Below are 12,893 nucleotides of genomic sequence, written 5' to 3' on the forward strand. Positions count from 1 at the left end.
GAATAAGAAAAATTCTTCTGCTATTAGTCGTGTCTTCAACTTTTCTTTGTGTTCTTTTGGGAAAATAACTTGATCAAACTTATTTTGATGACTCACCCGATATTATTATCCTATTTCGTACTAGATGATATTAGGAACTTACGGAACTACTACTAACATATTATAAGAAATAACTTCACCGTAATCTTATATTATTATTGGTTTGAGAGCTCTAAAGCTTGCCAAAAGTTTGGATGATTTCTATCATACAAGAATGGACGAAAATTTCATCTTCATACCGGATATGTTATTGCAACAGTGTAGCGCAAATGAGATGGGATAGCGAGGGATAAAATAGATTGGGTCAACATCCCGGTTTTGTCGCCCAGTGAAGTTCTGTAGAAAAACTTTGTTTGGCCCAGTGATTTAAATTGTGAGAAAAACTTTGTTCAGTGATTTAAATTGTGAGAAAAACTTTGTTTAGCCCGACGAACAGACGGCGTCGTGGCTCCCTTTTAATCACTCGTGTTTCCTCATAGTATTGACGTCTACAAGGAAGGACTGAAGGAGCTCAGCTCACCCTCTCTCATCCCGTGAGGAATTAGAGAGTACATCCATGACGACGGAGACTGCAAAATGCGAGCGCTTCCATCGAGCTCTATGTGAGTGTCACAAGCGTATCCCAGCAGGTCCAACCAGAGATTCTGCCTGTCGCCATTTGAATCGTTCACTGGCACAGTGCCTCGTATCTGTGGCGTGTCCTTCCGAATCAGAAGTTGTTCGTAGTCTCTGTTCCAGTGGTGGTACATCATTGAAACGTTCTCAATGTCAACAAGCACAGCTTTCTCTTTCCATCTGTCTTTCCTCTCACCAAAATCCTTGAAAACCCTAACCCTAGTTGCTTGCTTGTGATTCTCAGCACCAGCATTATCATCGTCTTAGTAAGTTTTACTTTTGATTTTTCCTTAAAAAAAATGGAATGTTATGATTTCTGTTGCAAAATTGATTTTTGATAGATTTGATTTATTGATTTTCACTACATTATAAAACGAAATCAATTGGAAACAATAAACATAATAGGCATGAGAAATTGAGGATTGGGATCGAATTATGGCCACTTATTTGATAATTTAATATATTGTAAATAGTGATGATTTTGCAGATAAGTATATTTGTTTCCTGTTCAATATGTGTTAATTTAGCTACTAATGAATGAACGTTTAATTAGCTCTTCAAGTTGGGGTTAAATGTTCGTATTCAAGCCTGAGCTTAGGTATTTGGTCTGGTGAGTTCAATGTTGCTTAACCTTGGTTTAGTTCTTTCACATCTATATGAACAAGCACAAAACCGTGAGCTGATATTAAATGTAAAAGTTGCTGAGGTTTAAGTGATAGCTAGTTAGCTACCCATTTGAAGGTGGAGATATATGATACAGTATATTATATTGGAGCTAGTGTGGTTTGTATAAAGCTATACTACTGGAACACATACGTTACGAAAAGACTTTTAAGCAAAGTGCTTGTAATTATATTAGGGAAATATTGCAATTAATTACAAGAGATATGAAGAGCTTCTGGGCTTATTCTTGATTAACTTTCTACCTGCTCCCAGCAAATTATATTTATATGTGTAGGAGTAACATTAACAACTCTCTACGACACAAAATGGACCGACTATGTGGAGATAAATCTAGATGTGAACACTGTTATTCTTGAAATTACAGCTTCTTAACCAATCCAGATAATCCTATGTCAAAAGACTCAAAACTATCTAGAAAGTTGAATTAAATTCCATGTTATACTAGAATTTGTTACCCAGCTTAATTTAAGATACTCATAAGCTCCGACCTATAATTTTCTTCAGTAATCATGTTCATGCTCTTCGAGTAGGCAGTTTCTTCGATTCAGATTTCTTCCGTAACATAATCTGGCACTAGGTGTCTGCATAGGCTTGGTCTGTCTGGTCTCGCTTTTACTGCTTGTCAGATGATATATGTTCCTCTTCTCATGGGTCCTTGCCTATTACCCCAGTTGGTATTCTCTCACAAGGGATTCAGAGGTTTACATATTAACTTTTATCTTCATGCCACGGGGAGGGCGACTGGTGGTCCCATGATCACGGTTTCCATCTTTTGTAATATATATCTGATGCAAGTTTAACTAAGATAGTTCAGAGTAGAAAATATGATAAGAATGAGACTGTTAGATATTTCTGTGTGGAGTTCTCTTATGTCAGTTAATGTTGTGCGAGGAAAGAGTTGATTGATGTACCTATATATGGGTGAGGTGGAAGTTACGAGATTTTCTTATATATGTCTTATCTAAACCCTGTAATATGTTTCCTATCTGAGTAACAAGTCTTGTTTGGTTTTTTTTGATAATACACGAGTGCTTATAGAGCTAGCTCGGCCAGTCTATAATGAATAAGCAAGTTCAATTCAAGGTTAACTCAAGCTATTTCATCGTAAATTTGGCATGGTGGAGCTCACTTTTTTGTTGTATACTTTTATTGAGGGTCGAGATTGAGTGAGCTTAGCTCCATATACTTGAGTTGTATAGAGCCAACTCTCAAACATGGCTACTTCTTTTGTTAGGGTTTGTTAGATATAGAGATTGGTATTGAGATAACAGCGATCAGGAAGTTCAGACATTTGTCAGGTTGAGATTCAAGATCAACAGTGATCGAGTCGTAGCTTCTACAAAATATCGTTTAACCTTGCTAATTTCTAGAACTTATCTAGTTAATTTGTTATATTATTCGAGTGATTTACTGATAGACCGGATCTGTTCAGGATGCTGACTTGTTACATATACATTAATCACTCTAATTTGTAGAGTGAATAAGAGAATACTAAGGCATTTTGTAATGGAAACTAAGAGCGATTAATGTAATTGTAACAGAAGCCGGTATCCTAAAATTTGACCCAAGTTTGTACCAATCAGACTACAAATGAAGTTCACGTAGCATTGACTGAGCCATTTTTGTATTGCTTTTCTGGTACAGAGTAGTTTTTCCTCAAAAAATGTCACTATCACCTGATAGGTTTAGCAGAAGCCATCTATCACTTCTTTTTATTTGAATGTTTTATGGTTTTCACTGCAGATTTCAGGAGTAGTCAAGGCTGTACTTTGGAAGCAGCATTTACTGTCAAGCAACATATCCCGTTATCTTTTCCAAGATATTTGCAGGCTCACGAAACAGTTGCTGAGGATCACGCGACTGTTTGTGGATCACAGTTATGGGACCTGTGTTCCTTGACAATGGTGTGCAAGGCCCCATATAGCGATGCCTAGCCTTGTATAGAGCTTTCGGATTGGAACTGGTTGTTTGGCTGAGTACTCATAACTGGAGAGTAATCTCTGGAGGCTGAGGCGAGTTGTTTGGAATTCTTGGATGTAGAAATTTACAGTCACATTTCTATTCACTTTGTGGTCTATGGGAAGTATTGGTGCAACCTGGTGATGGTTAAATGAACACTTCTTTCTTGTCTTCTTGCAAGCTTAATTAATCATATTAAATGTTGTGGGTTGCTGCGTTCCAGTGGATTCAGTATATTTGTTTTTGCGTGGCCGCCTGGCACTCCCCAGTTTACACCCCAATCTAAGAGTGCTCTACATATTTTTTTTATTTTTGATCAATAAGTGCTCTACATATTGCTCTTAATCAAGAGTGGACTTCAATTTGTTTCAAGTCTGATTCTACATTACCTATTCATGTTCCCCACGTTTCATGGATTTTGAAAGAGTTGGAATAACTGTGCCCACAGGAAGTGCCTTGGGCAAATACACTTGCCAAGAACAAGCATTTCTGTTGGCAACCATAACCAGCCTATTATATCCAAATGGCTAATGATGCTAACAGATGAGAGAGCACAAAATTTTATTTATAGGAAAAGAAAATGCAGAAAAATGGACCCAAAACAAAAATCCCAAAATTTTATTAAAATGCACAGAGCAATACAACACACATCAACCTGATGAATTAAACTTGAAGCCTTTCCATCTCTTCCTTGATAATGTTAGACCTAATCAAACTACCAACAGTATTGACCACCATTTTAACATCTTCCCATGGATTCCCTCTAGCCAACTTCTTATACAAATAACTCTCAAACGTCATACGCTGTACATAATCACAACCACAAATCTCTACTAAACACTCTCTAGCTGCATTATTACCATAAAATACCTTCTGCAGTATATCCAAAAACCTAAATGTGTTGATATACTGTGAGTCCCATTTTTTCAGATACTCTTTCCTCAAATCTTTTTCATCAATCATTCTAATTCCATTCAATGATGACCGTACGACTGCTTCTCCACACATTCGGCCCGATTTAGCTGCAAAATATATACCTTCTCCTGAACATTTTGTAACATAACCAGCTGAGTCGCCTACTAGAGCAACTCGTCCTCTAACTCGGCGTGGTCTTGGATGTTCAGGAATCGGGTGTGCCTCAACCTTGATCACTTTCCCACCGTAGATTTTCTCTTTCACTCTTTCCCGAACTCCGTTCTGATACAACTTAATATCCTGCTTCGAACACACCGTTCCAGTTCCCACTGCCACGTGATCACATTTAGGGAAAACCCATCCGTAAAAATCGGGAGAGATATCGTTTCCGACATACATCTCGGCAAGATTCTCGTAATATCTCATTTTCTCGTCGGGCAGACGAATTCGTTCTTGAAAAGCAATGGCGTAACTGTAATTTCCAGCATCAATGGATTTCGCCACCCTGCTGTTCGCACCATCCGCCCCAATCACAACATCGACAGAAATAGATTCTTTAGATCCATTGCTATTGTAGTGCACGGTGTATGGAGAATCAGGTGAATCAGGCACCTCGAGATGTGTAAAAAGAGCATTAATGACATTAGTACCGTAGGATTGAGCACGAGAACGAAGGAAGGAATCAAGAACTTCTCTGCGGATCATAGCAATGTATTCATGAGGTTTAAGGGTTTTACCGAAATCAACGGTGAGATTCGAAGGTGATATGATCTTCATTTGAGTGACTCTACGATCGATTAGTTCGAGAGGGATTGAGAATTCATCAAGCATACACAGAGGAATTGCACCGCCGCATGGTTTAGCACCAGACGGACTTCTTTCGATGAGGTATGTTTCGATTCCACCTCTTGAAAGAGCTTCTGCTGCTGATGAACCAGCTGGACCACCACCGATTACAGCTGCGCGTAGCTTTCGACCCCCTGAGATTTTGTTGGAGGAGTTGCAGGTGATAATGGAGGAGTATCTTCTACATTTCAGTGATGATGATGATGATGATGGAGTTGTTCTTCTGATCGGCGACTTCTGAAGACTATGAAAGCAATGGATTTGTGATGCTGTTGCCATGGTGTTTGAGATTTTTAGAGTTTGTTGAATTTTCTGGTGAGAGATAGATAGAGACGGATGAGATTTCAGCTCTGATGAAGCTGATGAAACCTAAGTGATAGTGAATTAGTGATAAGTGTGTTGTTTATAGTGATGGAATATTAAAATGTTCAGGAGAACGGGGCCTCGTGGAGAGAGAGATGCTGCATTGGGGACGCACGGAGAGATAGTGCCTTTTCTTTATTACTCCGTCCCTCCTAAATTATTAGTGCGCTTTGACTAAGTCCAGATATTACGGAGACCGGAAAGCTGTACAAAATTACTCCTATTAAATGTTATGTTATTACCAATATTGAAAAAAGTATACGAATTATGAAGTGTGTAAGATAAATAAATACTTGATAATTTTATTATTTATAAAAATGTTTAAATAGAAGATAAAAATAAAAATCTGTATGGATTGATTTAGTAGATTTGTTTTTTATTGGGAAAGATATCATTTAAGATTTTAGATTGATTATATTACAAATAATTTTATAATTAATAAAAGTTAAAAGGTAAATATGAAAGTTTGACTAAAAGATATGATTATAAACAGAAACTGGACATTATTTTAGGACAGACGAAGATAGAATAGAGGACAGAAATTTTAGGACATAGGAAGTATTACTTTTGGTGTTGTCTTGTTTCCGTCTTTAAAAAATACACTAGATATTACCGGGCCTACGGCCCCGCTCAACCTTTGTTATGAATGCCAATAGCCGGCTTTGCTAAATTTAATTAGATTCCAATTGTGAATGCATTTGGGAGTGACTCCCACTACTTAGAAATCCGTTTCAACCTTTAACCCAGGTCTGGAATCTATACGCTAAATTTGTTCTCTGTTACTTCTACTAAGTTTGTCCTCTGTCACATGGATACATTTGAAAAATATCGAATTGGTCCAATAACCAATATGGTAAATAATTAATTTGTTATCATCCAAACACCGTATGACAATATTTCCTAGTAATAAAAGTTTATGAATGATGCGGAATAGGATTAACTCCATCCAACTGGACTAATTTCGCATCCAGTGTTGTTCTCATGTCGTGCAATGGTAATATGGACTACCTATTAATTAATATACACAACTTCACTCTCTCATATGGAGTTGTTGCATCTTGGAGAAATTCTTCCGTACATGAAACATTTTTGTGGCTAGGCGCAAAACATGTGATTATACATATAGTTTCTATAGTAATTCTTCATTTCTTATGTATGTATTAACTATTTTCAATGGCATACTTATTCAGTTGAAGTTTTCGGATACATTAGAAAGGATTTTGATTAGCTGGCTCCAGACATACACTACATCCCTCACAGCCTTGCGACAACTTTTATTGTACTTGTAACTTTCTATTTTCTTGGGAAGATGTTCAACAACGTAATCGCTATAGATACTCTTTTTCTTACTTGCACACCGATAGTACTTTATTATAGACTATAGAGGGTCGAACATATTTGATAGTAATCCATGTGTCATATTACACCAACGAAACAAAAAGTAATGCACCTACCTATGTACCGGTGTAGGTGCATTACTTTGAATAATTTTGAGGTTGTTGTGCACGTTATCTCTAACTCTAATTACCTAAATTCGGTCTCCCTCCTTTAGCTCTGGTCGCTGTATTTAGAAGCTTGAAAATGGCGCACAGTTTGTCTGGCATCGGGAAACCCAGATTCACCGACTTGACCACTTCCTTTCACTGCGGCCAACTTCATATACTGGACCAATTTTTTGATGATGAATATGTAATCGTATCCAAGAGAATCCTCCCTTCATCGTCCCTTTATGGAAAAAACTGAGTACCTAAGTAATGCATACTCCCTAAGCTTAAGACAATCTAAAATGTTGGTACATGTCTTCCTTTGGAGTAATGTAATGGTTCGCTCTTAATAAGCCATTGGAAGATGAGTCATTGAGTCATAACTTATCGTTATTTGGACAGAAGACTCACATACATCGGAAACAAGAAATATTTACCCTAAAAAGTTTAGGGTTATGGGTTAACGGTTAACCTGGATGGTTACATGTAGTTATGTTAAGATTGGATATAGTCGGGTCCGGTGTGGTCAGGACGTTAAACGGATATGTTAAGTCCTAAGAATCTTGAGTTTAAGTGGTTTGGTATAGTCGGGCCGAGGTAACATCTCTGTCGTCCAAATTCGAAGAATCTTGACCGTCGTTTGTCCATCATAGACACCACTTTCCTTAGAACATTGAAGTAAATGCTTTTGGGAACCCGGCTAGATTGGGTATACCTAATGAGACAAAACCTAGGTTATTTTGAAGTAAAACAGGACACCCCTTAACCATGTATTTTCTAAATGGCTAACATTAATTTAATTTAATTGATATGATTAGATTAGTTAGTTGATTTATATGAGTGGATTTGGAAATAATTGAGAGTTAGAAAGAGAGTGAAGTAGTAGAAGAATTATTTATTTATTTTTATTTTTATTTTTTTTTTGGGGGGGGGGGGGGGGGTGGAGTTAGGGTTTTTGAGAAATTTGTGATATGAGTGAGATGAGTGATTCTAATCCTAATTTTGAAGTGGGGGATTCTTCTAATTTTCCTCCCACAGATGATGAGTACTTGTATGATGATCTACCAAATCATGATCAAATGGATTATATGCATGATCCTCACTTTTATTTTCCTCAAACTCAAGATGGATATGGAAGTGATGAATGTCTTGAGACAAACGTGGAATCTAATGACCAAGAAGAAGAACAGGGAGCTGCAAGTAATCAGATACACAACTTACATGGTGAAGATTGTGATTTTTCCATGCAAAATGATGGATTTTGTTTGTTTTTTTTCTTTCACTTTTGTTGCCCAGTATCGGCAAGGTCGAAGATGTTCGGACTGTGCCAACTATAAGAGTCGGCATGGTCTTCATTACATAATGCCATGACTTTTCATGAGAAATATCTTAGTCAGCAAGGTCATAAATAAGAACCCTTCCGACTATAAGATTTTTGCAGCACAAGAGACTGGGTTGTGAAACATGCTTAAGCCAGTATTGTTTTGAATATGTCGACCATGCTGACTATAGTTTGGTCGGCATTGTGGTATTCTTCGACCCTGCTGGTTGTTATTTGGTCGTAGTTGTTTTATATATCCACTGTGCCGACTATGGTAGTATATATCAACTAACTTGTGATGTTTTGTAGATTGCATTGATACCGATGACGGATCAGCCTCAAGCTCACAGTTTTAGGGGTCATGATACTTCCGCACATTATGCTAATGATTTGGAATGGAAGGAAAAAGACGACACAGTCAATTGGGTTGTTGAGAAAGCAAAAGAGAAGATGTGCGTTCTAGTGAAAAACACCCAACAAAGAGATACGCGGTTTGAAATGGTTTGCGAGTGTAGTGTAGTGGACGTAAGTCACAAGAGAAAGGGTTATGAGTATGATAAGAATACGACTAGGATGTACAAGACCAAGTCAAATAAGTGTGGATGCCCATTCAAGATTAATTTTGGAGGAACAAAGAAACCGATAACATGTGGAAAATGAATAGAGTTGATGTTGGTTGGCACAACCATAAAGATCCACTAAGTATTGTTGGATACCCCTAAGTTGCCAAGTTGAAACCGTACGAGTTCGAACAAGTAAGAACAAGTTGGGGAATTAAACCAAGCAAGCTCCTTCGTAAGTTCAGGAAGGACACCTAGCATTACCTTTCTTCATTGTATACAATTTATGCGGCCAAAGCAACTATCAAAATAATTGAATGGTATGGTAATGGAAGAATCACAATGGTTGGGCCACAAATACAACTACACGGTGAGGCACCATGAGTTATCAGAGGGGAGGGTGGATCGTATTTTTCTTGCACATCCCGATATGATTTAATTGTACCGGTGCTTCTACCAAGTGTTGTTTATGGATTGTACTTATAAGACGAATATGTACAACATGCCTTTATTGAACATTGTAGGACAAACCTCGGACAAGCAATTATTCACGGTGGCACGGTGGTTTATGGATCGTGAGAAGGATGATATCTATATTTAGGCATTGTAAACTTTGAAGCCTTTCTACCACGAAGACGAGACTCCCGGGGTTATAGTGACCGACAATGAGCATGCAATAATGAACACCGTGAGGATAGTTTTTCCCAAGGCACAAAATTTTCTTTGCACGTGGCACATACAATGCAATCTTAGAAATAATTTTAGGAGTCATATCCAAAAGCCAAAGGCAAAGAAAGGTAGTAAACGTGAAAACAGGAAGATGGACGTCTTAGTAAACTAACTAAAGAGGAGAGAGAGGAAGAGAAAAAGAAAGAAGACGAAGAATGGAAAGAAGGTGAGATTAAATTTGGGTTATTCATGAAAGCGTGGGATAAGTTGGTTTGGTCGATGAGTGTGGGAAGATATGAGATAAACTTGAAGGACTTCGAGGATGATTGGGGACCTAATTACCCCAAAGTAGTGGCATATTGCAAGAGACAATGGTTGACGCCACACAAAGAGAGGTTTGTGTATGCTTTTACTTACGACTATAAACATTTCAAACTTGAGTCAACAAGTATGGTAGAGCAATCTCATGGGAGACTAAAATGTCTACTTTTCACGAGTCAATATGGGATTGTGACAGTGCAACATGCTATCCATGAGTACACTAATAATGATATCAACAAGATAAGAAAGCAATTCGAAGAAAGTAGGTATCGGAATTTGAAGGAGTGTAAGGGGGATGATTGGTTGCTTGTTGGTATACATTGCAACGTCTCGCATTGGGCAATACGTTTCATGATGAAACATCTCAAGTTATATCAAAAGTAAGACGACCCGAGCACTCCTTGTAAGTATAAGATAATGAAGGATATCAGACTTCCATGTCGTCATATGCTTGGTAGGTATAAAACTATGATTCCGATTGAAGATATCGATTCTTGCTGGAAGCAACTATCTTTCATCCCGGCTCCAAGAGAAGATCCCGGTGAAGAGTTTGGCGACCTGGAACTTGGGAGAATAATCCTCGACAAGTACCCCACATTGAATAGGTTGGACAAGAAAACTATGAAGCACAAGTTGATACTGATTGTTTACCCTTTTATAGAAGAACTTCAAGAACCCTTGAAACAAGATCCAACGGGTAGACCGCCTACCACAAAGACAAGGGCGGAAGAAAGGGAACAAACTAAAGAGTATTTGAGTACAACATGTGATCCATCCGGACATGAATATACCGAGGCGGAATACAAAGAGGATCCGGATAAAATAAAATAGGTCGTCCGAGGAAATAAACAACTACACCAACGGTTTCAAACTTGAATCCAAATAGCACTCCTCTTGAGAGTCAAGCAAGTGTGGAAGTTGTTGTAAAGAAAAGGGGTCGTCCGAGGAAGGAAACACCCACACTAATAGAAAAATCCATTGAGCCAAAGATTACACCTATTGAAAGCAAATCAAGTCAAGGAGATGTTGTGAAGAAAAGAGGTCGTCCGAGGAAGGCAGTAAAACCGGTATTGGAAGAGTATCGCGTACAACTCCCTCAAATTATTCGAAAGTTCATTATTAATATCGACGACGTCCCAAAGGAGCGGTTGAGGAGAATCTCACCCAATATCAATTCATAATAAAGAAGATGGTTTCCCGGCTGGTAAAAAACAAGAAGTTTTATATCTCAATGATGCTAGTAGGTCCAATGGAGGAAAAAGAAGCGACTTTTAAGGAATTGCTTACTAGTGTTAAAGGCCCGGAGGGAAATGCACCGATTAAATGGGAGCATTGGATGAGAATGTCAGAGTGTGGCCATGTATTGGTGGATACATGGTACATTTTTTTAGTAAGGGATGTTGTGTAGCATTTGCACTGAAACATTCGGTTTGTGTGGAGCAGATCAAGCATAGAAGAATTGTTACGGATTCGGTGGATAAAAATCATTTTATTGGTCTACAACTAAATAAGGAATGTCCATTAACTCCTCTTTGTAGGTTTAGTTTTTGGGAAAAGTTCATAATCAACAAGAGCAAGGAATGGGTGAAAATTTATGAGGACAACATGCACCTTTGGAATGATTTAGATGAGTCTATCAAAGGTCCTATATATTTGACTAAAGAAGGTCTAATAGATTTGAATGAACTCCCTCCAATAGATTTGAGCGATGGGTGATTGTGATTAGGAAATAAGGAATCTTTTTGTAATTGCATTCGTGTTTTGTGTAATGTACTTTGGAGTACTAAAATGAATGAAATGGATGTGGTTTTTTTGGTGTTTAGTCCTTTCAATTTACATTGTAATTATCACATGACCTTGCCGACAAAACCGTATGACACAAAATTAGTTTAAATTTTCCCCAGGGTCGGCAGGTTAGAATTTTGGCAGGTTGCCGACTGGTATGACTGACATCACTGGAAAAGAAGGCATGGGACAGTCGGCAGGGTCGTGGTCCTCCTACAATGCCGACTAATTGTTAGTCGGCAGTGTTGAAGAAGAAAACCTTGCCGACCAAAAGGGACAAAAAATGTTATTGTTCCTGGATGTTCTTCACACTATAATCGGCAGGGTAATATAAATACTCAATGCCGACTGTACTTCCATCGGAACGCTTAAAATTTTGTACAATACCGACTAAAAGGGACAGAAATGTTATTGTTCCTGTATGTTCTTCATACGATAGTCGTCATTGTAGTATGATAAACACAATGCCGATTGTTTTGCCGTCGACATTCTTAGAATTTTGAATAATGCCGACTAAATTGAAATTAAATAACTTATAGTAATATGGATCAACCTTGACGACTATGAAAAAGTCTTCATTTTATATAAACTAAAACATGCAGACTGTAACATTCTTAGTACATTGAGATGCACTCAACACTTAATTAAAGCATACAAACCTTAAAAACTTAACCCTAACACATTTGGGACATAGATAGTATCTTTTTCCGGTACACAATTTTTTAGGAAAGGTAATTAGCTTCATCTTACCGTCGCAACATGGATCTTTGAATTCAAGAAGGTTGATTTTAGCAACTTCATCTTCATACGGAGATAGGTGCTCATCTATCCAATAGAAAACCAACAACAGGTTCATTTTGAAGCATACGATTGATATACATCTCCTACTGCAGCTTTCATAAGAAATAAGAACCCCTAACAACCATCAATGGTGCATTTGCTTCCTTCAAAGAGACAATCATTTGCAAAATGACCACTTAGTGTACAAAGACAATAAATAATTGTTTGTGTTGCACTTGAAACTTCCATTCTTTATGCATGGTTGAAGATGAAATTGAAAGTGCTTTTATAATAATAACACACTTAATGTCTTGATTTTGAAAATCCTACCTGTTGAGCATTCAATGGGTTGTAGCTTGTACTTAAAGTAATATTTCGAAAGTTCTAACATGCTGTAGTAAGTCAGCAAGGTCTATCATTTCAAACCATGCCGACTACCTATCACTGATAATGCAAAAGAGAGCCTGAGATGGTCGGCAAGGTCGAGCGTTTCAAACCATGCCGACTTACTACAACTCTGATATTGTTTAAACATGCAGAAAAAAGACTAAG

At 37.8% G+C, this 12,893-nt stretch overlaps 2 protein-coding genes across 2 annotated transcripts; one reads left to right on the forward strand and one right to left on the reverse strand.

Annotated features, from left to right (window-relative positions):
- Positions 1-453: 453 nt before the first annotated feature.
- On the forward strand, positions 454-3,533 carry LOC113280581. Its single transcript, XM_026529193.1, has 2 exons — positions 454-782; positions 3,082-3,533. Exons 1-2 carry the CDS (start codon positions 596-598, stop codon positions 3,270-3,272), a joined length of 378 nt encoding a protein of 125 aa, XP_026384978.1. The 5' UTR covers positions 454-595; the 3' UTR covers positions 3,273-3,533.
- Positions 3,534-3,878: 345 nt separating this feature from the next.
- Positions 3,879-5,523, reverse strand: LOC113280589 (geranylgeranyl diphosphate reductase, chloroplastic-like). Its single transcript, XM_026529202.1, has one exon. The coding sequence runs from the start codon at positions 5,335-5,337 to the stop codon at positions 3,961-3,963; it is 1,377 nt and encodes a 458-aa protein (XP_026384987.1). The 5' UTR covers positions 5,338-5,523; the 3' UTR covers positions 3,879-3,960.
- Positions 5,524-12,893: the final 7,370 nt, after the last annotated feature.

This window comes from Papaver somniferum, chromosome 1 (genome assembly GCF_003573695.1).
Source record: "Papaver somniferum cultivar HN1 chromosome 1, ASM357369v1, whole genome shotgun sequence".
In the NCBI taxonomy this organism is placed as follows: Eukaryota; Viridiplantae; Streptophyta; class Magnoliopsida; order Ranunculales; family Papaveraceae; genus Papaver; species Papaver somniferum.